Source organism: Calidris pugnax, unplaced genomic scaffold (assembly GCF_001431845.1).
Source record: "Calidris pugnax isolate Ruff unplaced genomic scaffold, ASM143184v1 scaffold215, whole genome shotgun sequence".
NCBI classification, from domain to species: domain Eukaryota; kingdom Metazoa; phylum Chordata; class Aves; order Charadriiformes; family Scolopacidae; genus Calidris; species Calidris pugnax.
This window is the reverse complement of record NW_015090997.1, coordinates 347193-373304: the sequence shown is the minus strand read 5'-3', so window position 1 is coordinate 373304 and position 26112 is coordinate 347193. Positions and strand designations below refer to the sequence as shown.

The window sequence follows — 26112 nt, the reverse complement described above, 5'->3', positions numbered from 1 at the left end:
CACAGTTACTGAGAACTGTGTAAGAAAAGCTAAAAAGAATTGTTTTTTTTAAAAAAAAATAGTTAAGAAGTCCTTTCCACCTAATGCAACTTGGTACATAGGTAAAAGATAAGTCACCTTTTGGAATTGGTCCTAATGGAATGTTACTTGTTTTTCTAAAACAAGACATAGTAACTTTTCTCCTGAATGGTTTCTCCCGGTCAGAAGAAGTGGGGAAGGACGGAAGCGTACGCACACGTGCACCCCCTCTGCTCCGTGGCCAAACCTTAGCCACCTGTCTTTTTTTTTTTCCAAGGAAATCTCCTCCCAGTGTCCTATTTGCAGAAGTATTGCTCAAGAAGTTGAGTAAAACGACAACAAGCCGGGGAAGAGGACACAGCTATAACTGGAAAACAGGAGAGCCGATGATTCCTTCCTCCCCTCCCCAGCTTGGTTTAGGTAGAATTACACAGAAACACGACCCGTTATTAAAGGAAAAGCCCATTTCCTTTCTCTCCCCTGTACAACCCCCTTTGGTGCTGGCTGTGCAGTGCTTTCTTTTGATAAAGGCACCTTTGGAAAGCACTTAGGGCCCGAAGCACAATGCCCCGATGCCTCGTATTTACACCTGAGATTCGCCCCACTGCATCTCTCCTGCCCCCAGCCCCACAAGTAGCCCCCCAGGGCTACGAGCAACAGGGTGGGGAGAGCAGGTACCCCATATGGTACCCCATAAGCGGCCATGTGAACACACACACGTCTCGTTTGGTCACAAGCAGGCACCTGCACCCTGCCCTTGTGCCTTCCACGTCACACCGAGTACTTGGCCATGTCACTCTTATCAAAGACAACTTTGGTTGCAAAGTAAATGGCTACCAGGCCGAGGCCGGCGGCTGACACCATGTAGGCCGTCACCGACTGCGTAAACTGGACGATAGACCCCATGAAGAGGGAGGGGACAACCTGAGAGAGGAGGAAAGCACTGTCCAAAATAGCCAGGTCCAGGCAGATCCCTCGGCCCGGAGCCACCGAGTCCGGTTCTCCCACCATCATCATGAGGGAGACCTCGCAGGAGGAGGTGACACACAGAGCCGAGCCGGCGGCCGGGGGCGAGGAGGAGGAAGAGGAGGAGGAGGAGAAGAGGCTCCCAGCATGTCCGTTCTGGTAAGGCAGCTTCTGGCTGGAAAGGAGGCCTTTGGAGAAGGCTGGTTTCTTGTTCAGTCGAGCTGCGTCTTCCTCCTCTTTGCTCTTGTATTTATGCAAAAATACCTAGGGGAAAGAAGGAGGGCAGGTGAGGGACGAGCAGGCAGAAGGAGGGTGCAGCAAACGAGGTGGAGGGGCAGAGGGGCAAAAACTTCTGTGCTCTTCAGAGATACAAGTTCTGTCAAGGGTGTTTGAACACCTAGTGTGGAGAATTAATTTAAATGTAGAGAAAATGACTTAATCACATAATCACAGGAATGAGCTTAGTGAGAACCTGTGCTTTAAAACCAACCCTTGTAACACAGGAAAAAAGCAGTGGAGGCACCTCGGCTCCATCGGCAGCTTCACATCCCTCTACAGTTGATGGGGAGTGGTGGGAATGAGGAACCCACCTCTCCCCGATGTCCTGCAGGAGATGGGAGAGCCCACCACGCACCCCACCTCCACCGAGCTCTCAGGCACTGTTAGGACATTCAGATCGTTTCCTCCTGCTCTAGACAAGGTTTAGTGGCCACACAGAGAGGAGAGGGCAGGCAGGAGGATGGAGTCCCTTACACAGCCTGTGCCAAGCAAGGAGCTCCAGCCGAGGTGGCCCTGCAGGCTGTCACCAACGATTCCACAGGGTGGAAGCAACAGCCTCTTTGGATGCCCTTTCTGCTGATTTGCTTTGGGAGGAGTGTTTAAAGTTTAAAAAAAAAAAAAAAAGAAAGAAAGAAAATAAAGGGAGGAAGCAGGAATGAGGGAAGGCAAACAAAAACAATGACAGATTTCAACAGTAAGTAAAGAAGAAGAGAATAGAAATGGGGAAGATGGAGAATTTTCTACAAAAGGCATTTTAGGGACTACTTCTTGTGGGGTCTCCCTGCAGCCTGCTGCAAAGTAGTTGGTAAAGGAAGGAGGAACTTTCAAGTTAGGGCAATAGAGAGACCAAACCCAGCTCTACCCCACACCTCATTGTGCTATGAGTGTTTCCCTGTCAACCCTTTGACAAACATTTGGGTATGTGGCCTTCACACCCCCAGCCTGCAGTTTGGTTTCCATTCTGTTGATATTCTGTCCATGGGAGATCCCAGCCAAACCGAAGCTTTTGCAAAGCAGAACCCTCCCTCATACCCCTATTTTTACAGGGTGCCTGGTGCAAATTGGGATGGGTTGGTCAGAAGTATTTGTTCAATGTGAACATCTGGATGCCTGTGGTAAAAACTCCTACTTATTTCACTGCCTGCCATTGGGATGAAAGAGCTGCTCTCAAACCACAAATTAATTCTGCATTTGCAGCGCAAGAGAAACTCCTATTAATCCAGCGTGCAACTCAGGAACCTCCTAGGACTTCTCCACAAGGATAACATCTGTGGGACAGGATTACTAGCTTTTGTGTTGGTGTCAAAAGTTTCACAATGTTTATTCTTCTCGGAGCTAGGGGAATGGGAAGAAACTCAGTTTTCATTTTACTCATCTTCACGCTATGGACAAAAACTGGAAAGCAGGGGCTCTAAGGGCTGAAAATTCTTGAGGTTTTTAGCACCTCAGGTTGGCAGTGCTGCAGATGTGACTCGGGGGCAGAATGTTCCCCTAAAAATACGCAGAACAGAGAACAAACACAGGACATCCCTTTCAATACACCAATCCCAGCTGATTTCTCCCATCTTACCCACTTGCCACTTTTTAAAATTGCGTAATTCTTATTGTGAGCAGGGCTTGCCTAAGGAAGGAGATGCTAAACTCTCTTATCTCCTCCATTTCAGAGGAGACATGGCCTGGAGACAGGAGGCAGACGTGGAAAACCTTTGTACACAGGCACATGTTTCTCTTCCATGGGCTGGACTGACTGTCCCAGCTACAAGTGGCAGAAGAGGCTGGTGAAGCTGGTGAGAGCCACCCGGCACATGGCCCTCTGGAGCACATCCCTACCTGTTTTTCATGATGATACAGCGATGCCAGTGTGTAGGGCAGGATCTGGAGTGCAGAGAAGGTGAAGCCCGTCAGAGCAGCTGAGATGGTAACGATGATGACGCTGTGGGAAAGGCACATGACGAAGGCAGCCAGAGGGAAGAAGACCACGCTGGCCAGGTAGACCGTCCGCGTCCCAAACTGCTTCACCAGCCGGTCCATGATTGTCGAAAAGAAGATGGATGTGACACATTGCAGGAAGAGGCCCAAACTACCCATCCGGACACCTGCAGGGAAGCAGAGGTGGTGAGACACTGCCCTGACCGTGCCCAGGCTTCACCCAGCTTTGGGGCCTCCTTCCCTCTCCTTCGTGCCCAACTCAGGACAGTCCATGCCGAGTGATGTGACACATTGCAGGAAGAGGCCCAAACTACCCATCCGGACACCTGCAGGGAAGCAGAGGTGGTGAGACACTGCCCTGACCGTGCCCAGGCTTCACCCAGCTTTGGGGCCTCCTTCCCTCTCCTTCGTGCCCAACTCAGGAGTCCATGCAGAGCGTGGCACAGCTGCAAACAGCCCTGGCAGCCACATGGCTGGGTCAGGAAGCAGAGCAGCATCACCTAACACAGCCCAGGGTCACACCAGCCTCTGTCTGCAGCTCCCACCCTCTAGGAAGGGCTTCCTACACGTGCTCCTGGGCACCCCAGTCTAACTAAAAGGGTGATGGGAGGTAGGAACCCAAATGCCGTTCTGGTCTTTAGAAGTCCCTGTTCCCACCTTCCTACTCTTCACCCAGGATCTGTCACCCGCTCATGAACCAGGATCTGTTGTTATCTGATGCCAGAACCAGCAGCAGAACAAAAGGAACAAGGAATTGTGCTTAAGCCAAGGTAAAGTACACAACATCCACTCAACGGCTGCAGTATCCGGTAGCAATCCGGACCTTACCCTTTGTAAAGATCTATCAGATTTCAGGGAATTAAAACCATTAACTCTTTGAAGCAAGGATCATTACTCAATGCATGTTTCTATGACAGGTGGCACAATGGAGCCCTGACCTGCTGGAAGCTATACAGCGCAAGCGTTAAATAATAATTAAGCTCCCTCTAAGTTAAATAGACACTCAGCACAAAGAGGCAGTGTACTGCAGAGCTCAGGGAAGCAGGGAGTGGAAAACTCAGAGGGAAAGATATACAGCTATTAACTCTTTGAAGCAAGGATCATTACTCAATGCATGTTTCTATGACAGGTGACACAATGGAGCCCTGACCTGCTGGAAGCTATACAGCGCAAGCGTTAAATAATAATTAAGCTCCCTCTAAGTTAAATAGACACTCGGCACAAAGAGGCAGTGTACTGCAGAGCTCAGGGAAGCAGGGAGTGGAAAACTCAGAGAGAAAGATATACAGCTGGAGGAGGAGGAGGCCAGGAAGGTGCCTCCAAGAATGAAATACTTAAATCAGGGAGAAGAAAAGAAGGGCTGGGCAGCGAGTCAAGGCTCTGGCACAACACAGCAGGTAAAACAGGACAGCAGGCAACAACAGCAAGCAGGTAACGAGCTGCAGGGAGCAGTATCCCATGATGTGGACACCACAGCTCCTGTCTGCAGTGGTGAGCACCACCAGAAAGCACTGGAGAGAGGGGTGAGAACTGGGGAAACTGCTTGAGGGCTCCCCACATACAGATGTGGGAGGGGAGTCTCACAGTAGCACAAAAGGAAAATGCAGCAAAGCCCGCTTTGCTCCTAGTGAGCATGTCCTGGCTTTGCAACCCCTGCCCTCCGAGAGATGGGGAGCACCATCACCCCTCAAACAGAAAGGAGAGAGCAGCAGTAGAAGGACCTGGCAGGGCAATCCCAGCCCACAGACAGAGCCGGATACGTCCTGCTCAGCACACAACCTGCCAGACCGTTCTGCCACTGAACAATTCAGCCCCAGGCCAGGGCTGCGCTGCCAGATCTGGTTCTGTGCTGGGTAGCTCGGAGGACAAAGAGGTGTTCCCCCATTTGGGCCACTGTGAACGCTCTGGGGGCCACAGAAGAATGCTTTGTCCTGACCCACCTGCAGAAAGTCTAGTTTCCTGTAACCTTTTTTTTTTGCCTTACTAGCAGATCCAAGCCCATTTCTAGCTCCCTATCCCAGGGAAGAATGCTTTGTCCTGACCCACCTGCAGAAAGCCTAGTTTCCTGTAATCTTTTTTTTGCATTACTAACAGATCCAAGCCCATTCCTTGCTCCCTGTCCCAGGGAACAGGCGTTGCAGCCTCAGAGCAGCTGGTTCACTTCTCACCTTCATCGTAGTGGCGCCTGGCATCCGTGCCAGGCTTGGCTCTGGGGACACCGTGGTACAGTCCTTCTCCCACAAAGTCTGTGTAGAACAGCATGAAAGTCATAAGTGCCATCCAGCTGCAGAGCTCGGCCACGAACAGGCGCCGGATGACCTTGGGGATGCGGCAGTAGAGGCTGTGAAGCCGCGGCACCAGCGTGCAGAGGTTTCTCAGAGCCTGCATCACCCGCCTGGCCTGCAGGAGACAGGAGCTCCGGGAGAGCTGGCAAGAGCAGCAGGCAGGAGGGGAGGGCTTCGGGGGAGCATCCTTCAGCTGGGGGCCATCCAGGACATCTGCCTGGGTGGCTGCCTCCTCCGTCACGAAGAGCGTGGCCAGCACACAGCCGAAGAAAATGACGGCGAGGAGGCTGAAGAGGCAGGTCTCCTGCCCTCCCAGGTACAGGGCCAGAAAGCTGCCCCCCCAGTCAATGGCTGGAAGCAGGTAGCCGATGCAGCCCCCCAGGCTGATCATGAAGGCATACATGGAGAAGGCCTGGCGGCAGTTGTCCGGCTCCTGGAAGAGGTCTGAGAGCAGGGCTTCCAGCGGTGTGAAGCAGACCTGGCCGCAGAAATCCAGGAGCCCGATGCCCAGGATGAGGAAGGCGATCTCCAGCGGGCGAGTGTTGAGGGCAAAGAGGCCGGCCAGGCTGCTGGCGTGAGGGATAACGAAGAGGCTCAGCAGGACGCCCAGGCACAGCATCCAGATGAAAGGTCTCCTTCGGCCATAGCTGCTGTGCCAGTGGTCGCTGGCGGATCCAATCAGCGGGACAAAAACCAAGCCAAGGACAGGTCCTATCCCTGGAGAAGAAAAACAAGGTGGTGTTAGGGGGACAGATGTGAGGGACACTGGTCTGTACACACTGTAAAAAACTGTACACACTGGGACGTTTCAAGAATTCAGTAAGCTCCACTGTGTCACAGCTTCCTCCTCCAAACACAAGGCTGCCCTTGACCTAACAGCAGCCCTGCCACCACCCTGCAGAGACAAGCCTCCCTGCCCTCCAATCTCGAAGGGGAAACAAGCACCTCAAAGACGAGAAAAAAAACCAAAACAAAGAAACAAGCACCTCAAAGACGAGAAAAAAAAAAACAACCAAAACAACCCCTGCCTACCTAAAACCATGGTCATGAACTTCTCCTCCACACCCACTTCCAGCAGCAGCGGAGGGACGTAGGTTATCCCCGCGGCCAGGCAGACCTCCAGGCCGAACGTCAGGGAGTTGACCAGCAGGAGCTGGGTCTTGCGGTTGTGGAAGAGCATGCTGCCCCCCCGGCTCCCCGCGCCGCCCCGGCAGCCCTCACTGACACACCGCTGCGGCACCACGGCTGCCACGCTCCCAGGGATGCCCCACAGGCACGGTCTGGAGCTTCCCTTCCTGCTCTGCTGGGCAGCTGCTGCCTCCCATTTTCAGGAATGGTGAGTGAAGGGGTTTTTCCTCTTCCTCTTCTTGCAAGATGCAGCCCCGGCGACGTCGAGGCAGGGATCCCTCTCCAGGCTTCCCCTTCTGCTCACATGCTGTGGTCTGCAAAGAGAGAGAGCTTGTTAGACACAGCGGGGTCCAGGGCAGGGAAAAGGGCTAAAAACAGGTATTACACACACACGGCAGCGCTGAGAGAGACAGTCCCCATCCCAACTGGCTTGTGGGCACAGGAGGATAACGAGAGGACATCTGGGAGAGCGGTGGGGCTAAAAGCCACGAACCAGTGGTGCCAGGTTTCTCTCCGAGGGCTCGTGACAGGTGATACAGGCACCCGTCAGACGTGGTTTGGGAAAATCCAATCCCGCCTTCGGGCTAAAGGAGGTCTAATGACCTCTCAGTGTCCTGTCCAGCCTCATCCTGTCCAGTTGTGGCAGAGAGACAAAGGATTTCGGGTCCCCTCTCCCAGTGAAATCAATTAGGAGTCCCCCTCCGAGGAGCAGGGCTGCAGGCACTCGCCTGCAGTCACGGAGGGTCACCTCCAGGGACCTGCACCACCTCCTAATGACCGGGGCATCCTCCGCGCTGCCCCGCAGCAGTTTCACCCAAATCCTGCCTCCAGCCCCCGAGACGGGGCGCAGGGAACAGATGGTGCCTCTGTGGAGTTTCACAAACAAACCTGACCCACTTTAGCCTCATCTAACAGTGAACGGCAATTACCTTACTCATTAGTCTGAGTCATTTATTTGCCCTGTAACGTGCTCCCTCTCTCCAGCTTTCTCCAGAGGGGAGAGGCCACCAGATCAGGACAGGGGCTAAGCAGCTCAGGGAGGAGTATTTTGCTATGAGCCTGCCACTGTGTCAGCCTCCAAACAAAAGAAACCCTGCGAGGTTACCAGCATCTAGTCCTCCAAAGCACTGGTTTGCTAAAGATGGTCTACAGACCATCCCAGTTACGCTGGGAGAGGTAGAACGGGTTAGCAAGTCATTAAGCTCCTGCACAGACATTGGTTCAGGAGTAAAACAAGTTGCTGCCTAATTCTCAGGATCTGTACGCTCCCACTTCTCACCCTAAATGAGCCACTATCGAGTTTCTCCCTGGGGACAAGGAACAACAAGTCCCGCTGGGGCCTGAACGTGCTTCATGACCCATTTCAGGACCATGCCATGTACTCTTCGTTTGCTGGGAAGCTTCTGCCTCCTGTCCCACCACGGCGCAGCCCCTGAGTGTTTTGGGTCCCTGGGGATGGAGGAGGCTCAGCAGAATGTGAGACACGCAGGCGGAGGAGTTTATCTCCAGTCGCTCCCTCCCTGACTGCGGGGAAGCTGTAACCCCATACCCACCTGCCTGGAGACCTAGTGTAACTGCAGAGAGTGAACCCATCACGAGAAATGTGGTAAAAATCCAGTTTTGCAGCCTGATCCCACTCTAAATCCTCTGCCTCAACTATAGGGGAGAGGAAAAAGCTCCTACAGGGAATGTCTCCAGCCCAACACTCACCCCCCTCCTCAGCCCCCGAGGAAACCCGTGCTGGAGGCCATGCCTGGTGAAGAGGGTCAGACCTCACAGGGCTGGACGGGCTGCACGGTGTGTGCCCAGGAGGAGCTGCTGAACCACCAGTGCTGGCCCTCAGCCCTGCCACAGCTCCACTGGGCAGAGAGAAACCTCCACGTTACCACCAAACAGGGGGCAAATGAGCATTCCCCAACTCCACGGAGCACAGGCATCTCCCCTCCATCCCTTCTCCCTTTTCTCTTTCCTCCCCTCTGGCCATCAGCCGAGTTGACCCACGCAGAGGTGACCGGGTGAAGCTGGGAGTGTGGCGAGGAGGGTTTTTTTTTTGTGATGACAAGGTTTTTACAAAGCCTCAAGCATCGCTCCCCATCTCTCGCTGCGGCGCAGGAGCTGAGGGGCTGCCAACCACACACAAAAACTACACATTATTTCCCTTCCTGGATCCCTCACCTTCCCCCCTCAGCACTGACTTAGGCCTCCACTGTCACAAAAGATACCTCCTTTTAACAACTGTGAACATTTAAATGACTTGCCCAAGGTCAAACAGCAAGGCAACGGCAGAGGGGGAACGGTTACAGTTTTCCTTTAATCACCAGAGGTGGCTTCAAAGGAATAGTCGGAGGCCCCAGATCTGCTCAGCAGTGACTTCAGACGCACTCTATCTGCAAGGAAGCGATTGGGGGCAGCAACCACCTTGCTTAGATGTGGGCTAGACACAGGATGTCTCAGCCTTGTTCCCTTCTGATGGGTGCCCAGCTGGCTGACAGCCTTGGGATAGGAATTTAAGCTGCAGCCCTCCAGCTCCAGCAGCAGAAGCCTCGCTGCTGTTACCCACAGGAGGCAGATTCACGAGTCAAAATTAACTAAACCACCATCACTCTGCACTGAACTAGATGTAATGTCCATGAAATGTCCACTGCCTGCTGGAATCTGGGGTCTGCAGGGTTTACAGAGGAGGACTAAGCCCAAGGCAAACCTCAGACATTAAGTAAGAGATCTCTCACATACACACAGAGAAAAAGAAACTATTTTCTTCCCTTTAATTGCAGTGACATCTCTAGCACTGGGGGGGAGGAAGCAGGAATCTGTCCATCTCCCCAACTACCTGAGAATTTCAGTTTTGAGGCAGAGAGGCTGAATTTCCCACCAGTCGGTAAGAAAAGACCCGTCTCTTCCCCCCCTCTGCACCCTCACAGGGATTTAAAGAAAAAATAAATCCCAGTGTTCCCAGGAGCTGGGATGGGGCCAGGCTGGATGGTGCTTTAATCAACCTGGGGGGGTTTGAACTTGATGGTCTTTAAGGTCCCTTCCAGCTCTAACCATTCCATGAAGCAATACTCATGCACAGCCAGAGATGAGAAGTTGTCAACAGCAAACAAGTTGTAGATATAACTACAACGGATTATGAACCCTTTTCTGTTTAAATTGCATTTTGTCCCAGTAGTCATCAATTCCCTTTTCCATGCTGTTGACAGAATGGAGAGATGGAAAGGTTTAGCTGGAAAGAAACACGGGTGCAGGGTAGGAAAATCACCTGAACCGTGGATCTGTAAGGATGAAGGTCCCTTCCAGCTCTAACCATTCCATGAAGCAATACTCATGCACAGCCAGAGATGAGAAGTTGTCAACAGCAAACAAGTTGTAGATATAACTACAACGGATTATGAACCCTTTTCTGTTTAAATTGCATTTTGTCCCAGTAGTCATCAATTCCCTTTTCCATGCTGTTGACAGAATGGAGAGATGGAAAGGTTTAGCTGGAAAGAAACACGGGTGCAGGGTAGGAAAATCACCTGAACCGTGGATCTGTAAGGATGGGGGCAGAGGGATGGAGGAGGAAGGCTGGGGAGGCTCCGGGGAGCGGGGCTGAAAGGCAGCCAGAAGCCAGGACTCACCTCCTCCTCGGAGATCCGGGCAGGGAGCACTCAGGAGAAGCTGCTGGAGCCGTTTGAGGGAAGCAGAGGAGGAACCCAACGGCAGGTACACGGGCGGGTTTGGTTTCAGGGCCCTCCCTGCCTCTTGATAACACGCCGTTGTTATCGGGGCGTTTATTGGCACCAGAACCACACCGGGGCCAGGCTGTGGGCACCTCACGGGGCACTGAGCCACCACGGCCCCAAACCAGCCCAGGAAGAAACTAGGGCCCTGGGCTCGTATCTGAACTTTGCCCCAAGCCCTGCCCTGGTCTTACCGTTTGTCACCTTCCCTCGCCCGATCCGCCAGCACTTCACCAAGAGCCAGCAGAGAGAGATTTAGTACACAGGATTATTATTGTCTTTTTTAAAGACAATCAGATGTTCCCTGCAGCTTTGCAGTTAACAATCTGGCTCTAAATAACAGCCCCAGCACCAAGACCCGACACTTCATTTAAACTGCTGATGTCTCCTAGGACAATTTACCTGGCAGACTAGGCAGGAGGACTGGTTTGAGGCTGGTGCTCTATAACTTTATCCCGATGTGGAAGGAGTCAGTTACACATGCCCTGGCCAAGAGATGCCACCCAAGCAAGGTGGCCACAGCCTGTCCAGCCTGGTGGGATCCAGCATCTTGTGATGGGGAGACCTTTAACAGTGAGAGAGGGGGTGGCTGGTCCAAAAATCTGCATGACAGCAGGCACTTCTTGCCCTCTGGCCTCAGTTTCCCTAAACTTGTACAATAAGGACACAGCATTTCTCCTTCCCCAAGGAGCACAAGGTCAAGCAACTTTGACCAAGGTAACAGCCAGCCCCCAAAAAAGGGGGGTACCAGCCCTTCTGCAGAAGGTTTCCTGCACACAGAAGCAGAAGGGAGCCACGTGTGGGGCTTTTCCACAGCTGCTCACTGAGCTGTCGTGCCATGGGGACATCATGTGCTGTTCAGTGTTAAGGCTCTTCCTCTGCTCTTCCTCTCCTTCCTCAAGGAGAAGCAAAGCATCTTGAAACCCAGGCTTTTTTTTCCATTTGACTTTGAAGCTTGCAAACTGAACTTTCCCTTTCCTTTCTCTGCAGAGAAACAACAGATCAACCCCGAGAGGCTGGTTCACCTGGCAGCCAGGTAAGGAGGCGGGTCCTGGGGGCAGGAGCGAAGCAGCAAACACTGCCCCGGACAAAGGCAGGAGAGGAGAGGGCTCTGCCACCCACCTGCACAGAGGAGCCTTTCCAGCAATGGCAACCAGAGCAGAAAGGATGGCACCTCCTGCAGTCCTGGTGTCTCCTCTCCCACTGGAGAACCCAGGTCAGGGAGGAAGCACCTCTCCTAGGACAGGCTGAGAGAGTTGGGGGGGTTCAACCTGGAGAAGAGAAGGCTCCGGGGAGACCTTAGAGCCCCTTCCAGTCCCTCAAGGGGCTCCAGGAGAGATGGGGAGGGACTGTGGATCAGGGAGGGGAGCCCTAGGAGGAGGGGGAAGGGTTTGACCCTGAAAGAGGGGAGATGGAGATGAGATCTGGGGAAGAACTTGTTTGGTGTGAGGGTGGTGAGAGCCTGGCCCAGGGTGCCCAGAGAAGCTGTGGCTGCCCCATCCCTGGAGGGGGTCAAGGGCAGGTTGGAGGGGGCTTGGAGCACCCTGGGCTGGTGGGAGGTGTCCCTGCCCAGGGCAGGGGGTGGGATTCAATGTTCTTTAAGGTCCCTTCCAACTCAAACCACTCTATGATTCTGTGAAAATCAGACCACACGAGTCCTGGTTTCAGGGTGGCACTGGGTGGGCTTCAAGCTCCTTCCCAACCCAAACCATTCTATGATGCTGTGAAGGCAGGTGCTCTGCCGAGCTCAACTCATCCAGCAGCACCAGCAGGGAGCAAGGAGAAGGAATGATGCCAGGGAAAGCAGTTTCCAAGAGTGCGTTTCTCCAAAGGCAGTGGGCCAGCAGACTGGACTCACACATTTCCCCGACTCAGAGTTTGTTCTCCATCCATATGCTACAGAAAAAGTTCTGACAAATGCCTTCCCGTGCCCGGTGTGGTACAGAGACACAGCAAGGCCAGCAGACAGATGTTCACTCCCCATTCCTCTCTCCCAGTTGGCACAGATGCTGCTCCAGATCCTCATTAATGGACTTTAAACCCCACCTTTTGCTTTTAGAGGAAACAAACCCCAAGACAACTGAAGAGATGGACCACATGCAGGGTGCTGAAGGACATGCACAAGCACAGGTTGAAAGAAGCCTCCCCTCCTCCCAATCTCCTCCCATCCTTCCAACATAGGATCTTACAAGGATTCACAGCTAAACAGTGCCTAAGCAGAGAGGGACGGACAGTTTAAAAATAAAATTTGGGTGTAGTTGTGGCAGAGAAAAACTCGTTTATTCCTCAGAAGAATCCACACCCTGCCACGCCATAATCCTCCCAGTCTCTTACATGGGTGCAGAAGGCACAGGAAATGTTATTAAATGTGGTAGCAGCCTCTCTGATTTATGACGGTCGTGCACCCACCCTGAAGTTCGACAAACAGACCAGTAATGATCAGACAACACAGAATTAGATTCATCAACTATTTGTGACCCGTCAGGGCTCTGTAATAACCTGAGCCCTGTCTTATACAGGAAAAAGTTACCCCAGAAAAGCCTCTGCAGCAAAGGAAAAGCCATAAATTTTTGGAGAAGCGTTGGAGGGGGGTGGTGGGGGCTGTGCAGGGAGCTCAGGGGAGGCTGCTCTGATCCAGCAGTTCCCAGGTGAGAGGGACCTGCATCCTCCCTCCCCACAGGGCAGGAATTGGAACCCAATTCCCAACAGGCAGCAGAGAGAGGGGAGGGCGAAGGGTATTGCAAGCCCTCGGGTTTCCCATTCATAACCGCAACGCTGCATTTCCAACCTTCCAAGGGGCTCTTTATGAATGTTATTAATTCCCCGCTCCCTGGAAGCCCTTGGGAAGAAAGGGTGGGAGAGAGCACAAGCGGGAGCGCTTAGGGAAGGGCTGTTCATCCAGTGCCAGGCCCTTTCACAGCTATCAGTGTCCTTTCACTGCAGCTGAATGTGAAACGCACCATGGAGAATAGCTCTGGCAGCCTCGCGCGGGATGAAATGGAAAACTCACCTGACCTCTCCTGACCCTCTCCCCTTCTCCCCCCCTACCCCCCCCAAAAAATCTCCTTGACCCCATTCACAGCCTGGGGAGAGGGGAGCGGTCATTAAGCAGGGATGGGAGAACCGGCGATTTATTTAGTCTCCCTGAATTAACTCCGCGTTTCCTTTGAGCTCAGGGGCTCCATTATACCGGCCTCAGAAGCTCGGCTTAGGGAAAGAGCAGCAGCGGGTGGAAATCCCCTCCAAGGAAGACCCAGGTGCCCCATCCCATTTGGAATTCCCTCCCTCACCCCACAGTGCAGCATCCAGCAGCCCAGACACCAGCACATATATACATATATATCTTCAGGAGAAATGCTAGATGCTACAGATGCATCCAGAGGTAAGAGAAGGGGCAGGTTCCCTCGGCAGCTCAGAAGACCTTCCACACAGCTTGGTTCAAAGGCAGACACGTGAATTTGTCAGGACTGGGGGTTGGTTCGTTCCTGCCACGCTGCAAATGTGTCGTTGCAGGACCTACAAGGCCACCATCCCGCTTTCAGGGCTACCCTTTTAAAAGCCAGAGTTTAGCTCAGACCCTTTTGTGCTGCTGCTCTCCTGATCCCCAGCCCAACAGACGTGAGACCGAAGGCAGTTCACCATCATCGCCGTTCTGGGAATTTAAAGTCAGAAGCCAAAATGCTGCTCTCCTGATCCCCAGCCCAACAGACATGAGACCAAAGGCAGTTCACCATCATCGCTGTTCTGTGAAAGTCAGAAGCCAAAGAGAGAAGAAGGGGCCAAGTTTTAAGCACCTACAGCCATCAGCTGATTTTCAGGGCGCTGCATCTCCCCCTAAACCAGACTGCACCCACCCAGACACTGAGCCCCATAACTCCTGAGCTGCAAATAAAGGTCACTATGAGGGGGATAAGGTGAAAGTATTTAAGAATGGGAGCAAGGGAAGGATGCTTTCCCAGCCTGGCAGGCCAACAGCACGGTCCTCCCTTTGCCTGTGGTAGAGAGGATGCTTCCCAGGGTGGAGGAAGATCTGTCCCACTTGTCCTTCACCCTGAATGGCTCTGGTACCTCACACTCCTTTCAGGAGCCCTGCCAATGTCTCTATGGACACTTCATCCTCATCTCACAACACAAACACCCAACAGACAGCAGGGCAGCCCTCAGGCTCCACTGACCTGACCCACAACCTGCTTCTTCTCCTGCCAGATGAAGGAATTGCTCTGGGCAGGAGGCTTCCTCCCAGGCTCTGACTGCCTTAGCTCCCGTGCCCACCTGTTTGACCAGTGGAAAAGACATAGCAGCAGAGATTGGCCAGTTCCAACCCATCCTCCTCCTCCCCGTTACAAACAGGAACCTTGTCTGACTCACGGGGTCAGGAGGCCATGCTGACACTTTGGGTGCTTGCCGTGCTTCTCAAAGGGACAGACATCAGCCCGTTGGTCAAGGCGATGCCAGTGGGTACCATTCACCCTCCTGCAGTCCAGGCCAGGAGGAACATGGCCAAGACAAGGTGCAGAAAGGAGTTGCCACCACACTTTCTGCAGACAAGCAGGGGGCAAGGAAGGGCTGAAACCTTCCCTTGCTGGTCTGTGGCTCAGCCCCATTTCCATCAGGGCCACCGCAGCAGGTGACCACACTGGAGGTCCCAGTTCAGCTGCGATGCCATGAAGGATGAGTGCCCCAGTAAGTGTCCCACAGCTGAGCTCAGCTGCAGAGGGATCTTCAACTGCTTGCTTGTGCCTGCAGGATGATCTCACATCTAATCACCAAACTTCATTAAGCACACAGAAGCCTCACACACTCCGAAACACACACAATGCAAATGAAGATGCAGCATTTTCAGCCTCCGCTCTCAAAAGCCTCACCCTTCCCTGAAGCTGGCCTCAGGTCTGCTACCAACAACTCGAGACCTCCGGACAAGGTTGGCTGGTTCTACCTCAGAGCCACAGCTTTGTTTTGCTACTGCATGACCCAAGTTCTTGCTTTTATTCATGAGGGGAGCCCCTGTTTTGGAGCAGGAGAGGAAACGAGAGCCGATATAGTTCTGCTTTTCACTCGAGCTCACTTTTGGTGCACCCATCACCCTGGCGTTGGGTCTGACTCTCAGCCTCTCCCCCACCCCCTCTTTTTTTTTTTTTTATTTTTTTTTTAGCAGAAGAATAAAAATGTAAATTGAACTGGAAAGGGAAAAAATAAGCCCCCCTCCAGGTGCCCCCCTTCTCCACAGCGTGGTAACGGGCACAGATTATATCCGGCACCACATGACCAGGGCCCGTATTTATATGTCAGTGTGTAAAACCCACCCCGCTGAGCTGCCTTTTCTCTGCCTGGGGCTGGGGGCTTCTGCTACGCGTCTAGTCAAACAGCCCCACAAAGGGGATTAAGGAGAGCCCCTCAGCCCCGCAGAGTAATCCATCAAATTATCCCTTGTTGGCGTTGCTGTCCTCTTCAGAAGAAAAAAAAAAAAAAAAAAAGCAGCCCTCCAAAGGCTTTTAAAGGCACTGAAATTACACTTGAGCCTGAAACACTCCACCCAGCTGCTGGAGCCCACAGCACAATGGGCTGGTTGTAAAGGGAATACCGGGAAGCGAGGGGCGAGGAGAAAGAGACGGACACTGTTAAAAAGGGCAGCAGCTTCCCCACGTCTGGAGCTCCAACAGGTGGCTCGGACCCCCCCGCTCCCGGGACCCCACGGCAGAGCCAGCCCCAGTCACACCAGGATGCACCTCCTGCCCAGGGAGGCTCCAGGACACATTTGCTGTGCCCAGACAGACCCACGGACACGTCCTGGCACAGGCAGGGTCTGCACCCAGCCATGGAGGAGCACCCGATCCTCTTCTGACCAGCAACCAGAGCTAGAGTCTGGTGGTGTCCCATGCCCACTGTCACCCCATGCTCCTACAGTCCCCAGAGCCCAACAGTCATTCAAAACCCCTAGAGAACCTCACACAAATGATTAGGCTTCTCTAAAGCTCATGACATCTTCACTGGGGTCCCCACCAGCAAAGACAAAGGGAGATGACACTCACCAAAACTCTGTGAATGTCTGTTTGGACACTGAATCTGTGTTTTCTTCCTCTGCAGCTACTACCTAAATAAAACAATTGCACAGGAACTTTTGTGCTGGTCACCACCACCCGATTTTGAGGTATGAAGTCCTCTGTCCACCAGCTCTGCCTAAGCAAGCACATGGGATTTCTCGGGCTTGCATTACTGTAATCCTTCTTAGGGAGAGATGATCGCTGGGAGGAAACTGGGGAAGCAGATAGTAAAGCACTTACACCAACAACCTGGAACTGGCAGAGAGAAGAGCAAACCAGTCCTGGTGAAACGCCGTGACCGTGAGAGAACACATGGCAATCCCACTCCATGCTACGTGGGTCACCTCAGTGCTGGAAACTGACACAAAACTTCTGAGTTTTAATCACTCCTGCTGAGTAAACGGAGAATAATTTCCCCACACGTTACAGAGAAGAGATGGGAAGGCAGAATCCTCACCTGCTTTTCTGTGTCTGCCTTGCAATGCCTCCTCACAGGGCTGGGAAAACGGGAAGTGGAATTCAAACTTCTTGTTTCCAACGAGAGCACAAATGCTGTGTAACGGGACGCCTGACTCCTCAGCAAGCCAACACTGTTCCTCAGCTCCTCCTGCCTCCAGCACACTGTGCCTCCAAGGCAGCTCTAGGACTCCTACCCCATGATTCTGGCTTTATTTGGAAAGCTGTGACAGTCATGGGGCTGGCTGAGTCTCAGGACCAGTCCTGGGGTGGAAAGGAGAAATCTGATGTATTGAGCAAAAACCAGGGGCCAAAGCAAAGGCGATGGCTGGCACCCACATGTGAGGATGCAAATCCAGACCATCAGCTCCGGATCCCAGGCCAGTGGTGGCCAGGAGCTCTGCATAAAGAACCCCCCAAGCCCCAGCAGGAGGGCTGACGGGGTGTTTGTTATCCCAAACAGCACCCCAACGGGCTGATTATCCAGTGGCACTAAGGGGTTTGACAAATTTAACCCCAGTGGGAGCTGCTGCCCCCTAACACTGAAATCCAGCCTCCCCTCCTGTTGCCAGAAGTCACGTCTGCCCAGGAAAGAGGAGGGAGAGCAACCAGCTAAAGCTCCACGCGTGGAGAGCGACAGGCACAGGCTCATACAGTCCCTTCTGCTTCAAGTTTTGGGAGTGTGACCTCGTGCTCTCCCTCAAAGGATATACTTTCAGCCCTAGACACACACAGAACTAATGGGCTCTTTTGTAATCACATGGTAGTTAGTCCATTTTTTCATGGTAATTTTCTGGTCTGCAATTCCAGTTATTTGTGTCCCTGCCGGAGAAGTTTGATGCTAACATATCTCTCCGCGAGCCCTTTGACCTCTGCTGGCAGGTTGGTGGGTTTCTCCCTCTCTGTTTTCTGTCTCTAAAATGAGGTCATGGCTTTGAATGAGACAAAGAGCCTTTGCAGCTTGAGGAATAGCCCCAAGACAGCTGTGAGTACAGAACCCCCATCACTCACACCAGACCCGGAGCGCACGAGAGGCAAACGAGCCCACAGCCCTCCTGGGAACGGCTGGGTCTCACCCCCCCCTGTCCTGAGAAGAGCTCGTGAGACCACTCGTATCAAAATTGGTGCAAGAACAACCGTGGAACCAGCAGCCACCCACGATGGGAGCATTCAGAGGGGGTGGAAATACAGCAACTCTCTCCAAACACTTTGGATTAGGAGCTCCTGGAAGGTTATCACCGTCCCCTCTGGTGGGGTTACACCATTTCCACCCAGCCAGCTGTCTCTCCAGCCACCAGTGCTCCCAGTCCACCCTCCTGGAGCTGAGCTCCTGCCAATACACCAGACCATCAGTACGGCACCTTCTGTCACACCACCCTCTGCCAAAGGGACAGGCAAAGAGCACGTGTGCGGGGAAGAACAGGATTTCTGCAGGGTGCTTTAAGGTCAAAGACAGCACATCAGAGTCCCGAGATCTTTCTTGTAAGAAGAGCAGATTTTTGTGCCTGGGGTAGCAAAAACCATGCAGAGGCTCTGAGTTCTGCCTGCAGCACATCATCTCCTCCGTGCCCTGGAGGGCCCTCAGATCGCTGCCGGAGCACGGAGTCTTTTCCTTATCACTGCAGACCAGTCATGGGGCCTGGGTCTGAAAACATGAGATTCTACGATTTTACTTTTGCCTGAAATTGCCTGCGTAATTGCAAAGATACGAAGCAATCAGATTCTATTTTTTTAAGACAGATAAGTTTCACTGGAAGATCTTTATGGGAAACTTCAGAAGCCTTTTCCTTTCCCCATTCTCACTATCAGTTTAACGTGTTACAGACCCCAAACATGCAGGGATTTAACATGAAGCTGTACCCGCTCACACAGAACACACAGCAGCACAGAGTACCTGGGAGTTTTCCACTTTTCAAAAAGACAATGCTCAAAGCTGACTCTTCTAAAGGAGGTGAATGGAGCAAGGCATTTTTACCACCCCACTCACTCCTCTCCCCATCTCCCCTTAGGAACAGGAACCTGATGTCTGTTTTGAGCCCTGGAAAGAATATCAATCCTAAATTCTTAGCTTTTTTAGTAATTAAGCATGGAGTTCAAGTTCAAAGCTCCCTGGATTTTGCAGAGCCCTGTGAGCAGGGGTGCTCAGGCTTTTTGTTGCCCGTGGTCAGTGTTTCTTACTCCACCTGGAAAGAATATCAATCCTAAATTCTTAGCTTTTTTAGTAATTAAGCATGGAGTTCAAGTTCAAAGCTCCCTGGATTTTGCAGAGCCCTGTGAGCAGGGGTGCTCAGGCTTTTTGTTGCCCATGGTTAGTGTTTCTTGCTCCGAGGCAGAGCACAGAGTGTGTCCATCAAGGAGGATGGGCAGGAAAGGGGTCTGAGCACCCCAGTTTCTTAGAGCTGGCTGAAAACCCCCCCTGTAACACCAGAGGATAAATGAAAATTTGTGCATTTCAGACTCCGAGGAGAGGCAGGAACTTTCTTTCCACGCCGGGCTCTTTCTTGCCCGTATTTAGTGGAGTAAAGTTCAGCGAGCTACAAATGAAGCAGAAAGACCTCTGATATTCCCACCATGTGCTCCAGGCTGCCTTGGGCAAAGAGCCAGGGCACCTCGGGCAGGCACGGGGCTGGCTTTGCCCAGTAAGAGCTGGAAAAGGTCTTATCACCATCCCAGGCTGTTCTGGCCGTGCATCAGCGTGTGCTAACTAGCCTCAGCCAGAGTCCTCTGTTAGCAGAGGGGATAACTTACATTCCCTGCTCTTGCCCAAAAGGCTTCTAGGCTGCTATCAACATTGGCCACAGACAGTGATGAATGGGAGTATCTGGGGGCAGCACAAATGTAGACTGTGTTGGCAGAAATCAAAGATGAAAGAGGCCCTGTTGAATCATCTTCCCCGGGGCTGCTGCAGGACTGCTCCCAGCAGCACATTCTCCAGTGATTTGTCCAGTCGGGATGGATGGATCTATCTCGAGCACTGAGGTTGCAAGAATTTCCCCTGAAACAATATCCACAGGCTAAAAGATTTAATAGCTGGGAAGTTTCCTTCCTTCCTTCCTTCCCTCCCTCCCTCCAGTTATCCCCTGTGTAATTCCTGCGCTCTCCTTTCCATATGCGTGGTCAGACCCCCTCTCCAGACTACATTTACCCACTCTCCTAAACCTTGCTTTAGTCAATCCTCATGAAAAGCCAACCCTTCCAGGCCCATTAATTGCTCAGTCGGCCTTGGCTGTAGCACAGCAGCCTTTTGTTCCAGGGTTGCTCCAGCTGCTCCCACCGCCCCTCGCACACAGGAGCCGTTTGTCATAAACATTCCCAAACGCACCTCTGGAGTCCAACAGCAACAGTGGCCACACAAAGCCCCCCCCTGTCACCCCAAGAGACGGTACCTGGTACGCAGGGACCGCCGTGCGGGGAAAGCCACTGTCATCTCATGGATCCTTTGTGCTCCAGCTCTTTGTATTTATGAACTGCCTCTCGCCACAGACCTACAAGGAAGCTCTCTCTCTCTCTGCAGCCAGAACAATCCTTTATTCTGTTTGCACGGCTCTAAGCAAAGGGAGAATTTTTTTTTTTTTCCAGAGTCCAGACCAAGGTAGCACAATGATAACCATCCCTGGAGAGGTTCAAGGCCAAGTTGGATAGGGCTTGGAGCAACCTGCTTTAGTGGGAGGTGTCCCTGCCCAGGGGACAATAGTTGGAACTTTAAGGTCTCTTCCAACTCTAACCATTCTATGATCATGCAGGGAAAGCAACAGCGGCAGCACCTCAGGTCTTATAGATCATCAAAAGGCTTTGGGTGCCCTCTCCCAACACAAGAGGCAACACAGCCCCGGGCAGGGGGAAAGGGAGCAGAGTAACACTCTGGATCAGCAGAAGATGCTTCTCCAGCCCAGCATTTCCAGACGGAGCATTGCTGATGGGGAAAAAAAGCATAAAATCACCAGCAGGGAACTCATACACAGGTTCCAGAGGCTTTTGGTGTCTGCAGGGAGGACAGAGAATGGAGTGAGTGCCCCTACATCCACTGAGAACCTGACCGAAGAGCCCATTGTGCCCATTGCTCCTAAATCAGAAGCATGGACTGGGAGGAGATGGCAGAATCGCATTAGATTTGAGGTTTGATCACCACCTCAGCTTCTTTGACACAGCAACTCAGATCCCAGCAGGAATCACTCCTAATGTTTGGTAAAGAAAGCGTGATCTGTGGATTTTATTGCACACACCGTTTCACTGGAAGCCTTAACCCATAAATCTAAAGCAAGATTTAGATGCTATCCGCAACTTCGTGCCTGAGGTTGGCTCTACCCTGCTCTGCAAGAGCATTAATGGCTTTTGAGTGCTGACAACTTGCACGGATTTGAGCCATTGCAGTCATTATATTTGCATTTTTCTTGAAGTCCTAGCTCCTGGAAACAAACCACCACAGAGAACTTCAGCTTCCAACAAAATGAAGGTGGAAAAAAAAAATCTCCTCCCTTGATTGAAGAGAAAAACCTGAGACCTCACAAACCAAACCCAGCGCCCATCATCGTTTTAAGTTTCTTTTTTCAAATAAACCTCATTATTTTGCCAGAGGCCATCCTTACACCTTCTGAGTATTCAAAACCTGGCGATTATGAGAATTCATCTACAAGTCACCAGAAGCTGGTTCTTTCTGAAATCATGGGAGCTGATTCCATGCGTTACTCAAACAAGGTTTCCCTGGATGTCAGACGGGGCCGGGTCCTCAAGATCTAGACCAGCAGCAGCTTCTTTTAGTACATGTACAGTATCATGGAGAAAGAAAAATGGTTCAGAGCTGCAAATCAAGCACCTGCTTATTGCTGTGTGTGTTCCAGCCACCCTCCAGCACAGAGACAAAGAAGCCATTGGGACCACATTCCTACATCACAGTTCTTATTTTGCCAGACAATATTCATGGGGGTCTGTTTCTCCTCTTATGCAGGCTGGCAAAATGTTAAACAAATATTTTTGAACTGCAAGAGGAACTGACGTTTTAGGATATGAAAACAAGGAGGAAGGGCAAAAATTTGAGGACCTCCAAGGAACAGCATGCATACAAATAATAATAACAAAATGGTGACTTTATAGTTCTACTTGGTTATGTTTTTTGAACAAGCAGCTCCATAGCTCAGTTGGTAGGACACATCAGCAACTTTGGCAGTTCTGTAACACAAGATCTGTAATCAGCTTCTTACAGCAGCACAAGAAATAGAACAGGTTTCAAGGGATACGTGGATTCAACATGTTGTCAGCCTTAGATAACCAAACAACACAAGCATCAGGACACAGAACCACAAAAATAATCTTCTCCAAGCACATCTATCACTTGACACCCTTGCAGAGACTACTTTAAAGTTTCCCCCTTTTTTAAAAGCAAGGATTCCTCCGTGAGATCTCTGTCCCCTGTCTTAGCTGAGCCCTAGGGTTCCTGTTTTCATGTGGACAGTTTTGATGGCTGATATTAAGCGTGCAGAAATCAAGTCAACATCGCAAACAGTTGATGGTTGCTCACAAGCTTCTCATGACTCACTCACTCCACTCATCCCACAGCCCCCATCGTGAGTTGAACTGCACGGCTGAAGGTCTTCTGCTGACTGCCCCCCACATCCTGCAGAGGCCACAGGGCACCATCATATGATGGAATCATCTGCAACAGCAGAGACAGAGGAGATTCACCAGATATAACTCATTTTGGTTTCTGCATACCCTTCTCCATACCATCTGTCACTTACTTCTCCTGAGCTCCAAGGCTTTACAGCTATTACTGCCTGGTCACCACTACCAGCTGCTGCTCTCCTCCCATCCCTCGGGTCCTTTTGCCTCTGCTCCCTTGTAGCCTTCAATCCATCCCAAACCTCCACAACTTTCACCCAAGGGGTCAAGTGTTTCGCTTTGATGCTGCCATAGCCAAGATAAGAAGATAGCAACAGGCACATTAAAGAAAACCCAAAACACTCAACTACCAAAACAAGCCACTCCTTGGATGAACTGCTCCAACACAGAGAAAGGTGGAGGATAAACACAAGCAGACGTTACTCACACCACTTAAAGCTCCTCTGAGACGCTCTACAATCCCACTGTGACAGAAGTGGCATAAACCTCTGGAGAGGCTAAGTCAGGGGACTGCATTAATGCAGTATCCATTGCAGTGTATGACATGCTTAAATTGCCCAAAAATACATAGCCAGCAAGAAAAAGATCAGCAAATTGCTTTGCCATGTCTGCTACGTGGTTTTTCTTACCATTTCAGCAAGCTCCCAGCGCTGGACTAGCCCGGTACCAGACCCGACAGCCCCACAGGCAGCCTGAATCAAACCAAGCGCTGGCCATGGCCAGGGAAGAACACACAAACCCTGCTCTATTCTGAGGTTCTCTGAAGTTCTCTGCCACATCACCATCTGCAGGGCTCCTTGGAAAGGGACTAGTCAGGAAACCGCCACCGGCGTAACTTTTCATGCTGTTCTTTCTCAGCAGAACTATGGAAGCCTGAGACCGAGACTAATATAATTGAGTAGATCAGAAATACCACGTATGGAGACTACTTCTACAGAGCATCCCTGTTTGTTCTCCTCTGCTTTTCGTACATTCCTCAGAAGTAATTTGCAAACCCTCAGAGCTTCTTGTGGATCCAACACAAAAGGCTCTGGGTTAGGATTTTCGGAGGGTGCTGGCAGCCTGCAGACAGGGTAAGGCTTCCAAAGAGGCTTTGTGAAAAGCCACGCGAGGAGTTATGTTGGAAGAGCAGATTTTGCTCTGTCACTTCGTCACACAGTGGATATGATGCTTTTAGGACCAGCTTTTTTGGTCCATACTCCAAATAAAGTTTCTACTAACAACTTCATTACAAAACTGGGCAGTTATGGCGGATTTTTATTATTTTTAAGAATTTGCTCTCACAAGGCCAACAGGCACGAGACTCCAGCCATTGCCCTGAGCTCCATACAGAGGCTTTAGCCAAAGAATAGAGATGTGTAACTCAGGGGGACAAACCAAAACCACCACCACCCCCCTCCAAACACCGTCACTTGAGTGCTCCAGTGAAATAAACAGCTTGAGGAAACAGTTGGGAAGACTTTACGCTAGACATCCATATTTTGTAGGGCCTCTGGCACAACTAAAGCAGAACAAAGGCTGTATTTTCTAACCCAGCGATGAGTGCAGTGATGGCAGCATCTCACACCACGGGTCCAGCACACCTCACACCACGGGTCCAGCACACCTCGCTGCCAACAAAAATGGACTGTGCACCTTCAAAAAGATGCTGCCGGTGGGGTTTGTCAGGAGCACAGTCCTATATCTACTGTTATTCTATTATATTATAGCGATGATAATCAGTCTGTAAAACTACTGCTTTGCTCACAGATAAAATTACTGTTCTATCTCTAGGCAGCTTCCACACAAAGCCTTGGTTTGGGCCTTCTCACAACAGCTCAACGTTGGGGAACACCTCAAGGTTCAGGTAATTTAACTGGAACCTCTTCACAAAGGCAAGATGCTCTCAGAGGTGACACCACACGGGCCACGTACGCCCCAAGCTGCAGGGGAATATCCCCTCCCAGCAGACAGCACAAGAAAGATCTCCCTACAAGGAGAAGTTTCCTACTAAATCCTAAGATTGGTTTATGCCCCGAAATACAGGGATTTATATCCCTTGTAAAGCTCTCATTTAATTTGCTATTAATTCTGGAGATTCTTGTTATCCATATCAAATTTCTAATCCTTCTTTCAAATCCCCTAAGCCAGGCACTCTTGGCTTCCACGATGTTTTGTGGTAATAAGTTCCAGAGTTGAAGGCACTGCCTGGAATGGAGCAAAGGGCTGGGAATCTGGCATTCCTGGCTCCGCCACCACAGCCACTCCCCTGCCAGTGGAAGGGCAGTAGCTAGGGATGATGCAAGAAAGTCCAGGTGGCATCACACATTTAAAAAAAAAAAAAAACAGAAAGAAAAAAAGGAAAAAAAAAAAAAGAAAAGAAAATTGCAGGTAGGGCAAATAACAGAAAGGGTTTAAAGGCTGGTACACGTTTTTCAGGAGTGCCTGCATGACTTCAATGCCCAAGTCATTTGGGTACTTTTGAAGTTCTTACTCATCTTCTATTTCTATACGTTTCTAGTTACTCTCACGTTACACACACAAACCCTGCTTTCTTGAGCTCACATCTAGAACTAGAACGGTGCCAGAACGGGATATGCTTTGAGTCTGGCCACTTTCTCTGTCTCTACACGAGGACCAGGAAAGCCGTTCCTGAAACGTTTCCTTTCCAGTTTTCTTTTTTAAAGAAAACATAAGCAAGAAAATCAAAGGTCTTGCCAAGTCTGGCCGTCAGCAGTGTAAAAGCATTAGTTTATTCTTGTGCTTTTCTCTTTCTCCTAAAGCTGTCACCCACGGGAAGACAAATTAGTCCTTTAGTTTATGTTTACTATAAACAACTAAGGCGTTTTATCACCGAAGTCTCCAGAACTGTCAAAGGCAGTAATCAATGGAATATCCACATTTTGACATTTAGGTACCACTTTTAAGAAGACAGCCTGCTCGGGCTGCAGCTGGAGGGGACCCACAGCCTGACCTGGCAGCAAATCCCAGCGCAGCCTACAATTAGGTGCAACGAAAACTTCCTTTTCTCAAGGGCTGGCTTCCTTTCATTCTAAGGATTCACTGACCTGTCCCTGCAAGTCTTCAGGATTTCTGGAAGTTCACGGTCACCTCATGCTTCTTCCCAAACTCTTTTCCCATTCGCCAGCCTTCTTGGGCACAGCAGGTATCTCTGTGAAAAGCACGGAGAAAACTCACATCACATGCACGGATTGGGGAAGGGAAGGGGGGTGCTGAGGGCGGCCCGGGGGGTGCTCAGCCCCTACCTGCCCCCCTCCCCGATGAGCTTGTTTTCCTACAACCAGGAGCATCAGCAGGACCAGAGATGAGTCTGCCCCCAACTGCTCCATCTCCCCCGCCCGGGACGCGGCGAGAAGCGCTCTTTTCCCGGTTGCAAGCCCAAATGCTTCTCTGACCCCCCCCTCCCCAACCCCGAACCCCCCGACGGCGGCGGCTCCCAACTCCACCCCCCCTCCCTCGACGGGGCGGGAGGGGACCCTCTTCCCGCTTCCAGCGGCCGCATCCCTGCCCGCAGCGACACGGCATCCCGGTTCCGCGGACCCCGGCATCCCCGTTCCGCGGGGCGCGGACCCCGGCACCCCCTTGGCCCCGGCCCTACCTCGGTGGTGGCGGTGCCCGGGGCTCTGCCCGGTACCCGGTGCCCGGCCCCGCTGCTCCGGCCGCGCCTCCGCC

At 51.7% G+C, this 26112-nt stretch overlaps 1 protein-coding gene across 2 annotated transcripts; it reads right to left on the bottom strand.

Moving 5' to 3' along the window:
• SLC45A3 (solute carrier family 45 member 3) lies at nucleotides 1-26070 on the bottom strand. 2 transcript variants are annotated; one of them, XM_014955400.1, is made up of 6 exons: nucleotides 26039-26070; nucleotides 25488-25591; nucleotides 6510-6919; nucleotides 5361-6194; nucleotides 3094-3359; nucleotides 1-1248 (listed from the first exon to the last, which is right to left on the bottom strand). In XM_014955400.1, the coding sequence occupies exons 3-6, from the start codon at nucleotides 6655-6657 to the stop codon at nucleotides 790-792; spliced, it is 1707 nt and encodes a 568-aa protein (XP_014810886.1). In that variant the 5' UTR covers nucleotides 6658-6919; nucleotides 25488-25591; nucleotides 26039-26070; the 3' UTR covers nucleotides 1-789. The 2 variants fall into 2 exon arrangements, with proteins under 2 accessions (XP_014810886.1, XP_014810888.1); XM_014955402.1 differs by lacking the exons at nucleotides 25488-25591; nucleotides 26039-26070 and adding an exon at nucleotides 20211-20321.
• Nucleotides 26071-26112: the final 42 nt, after the last annotated feature.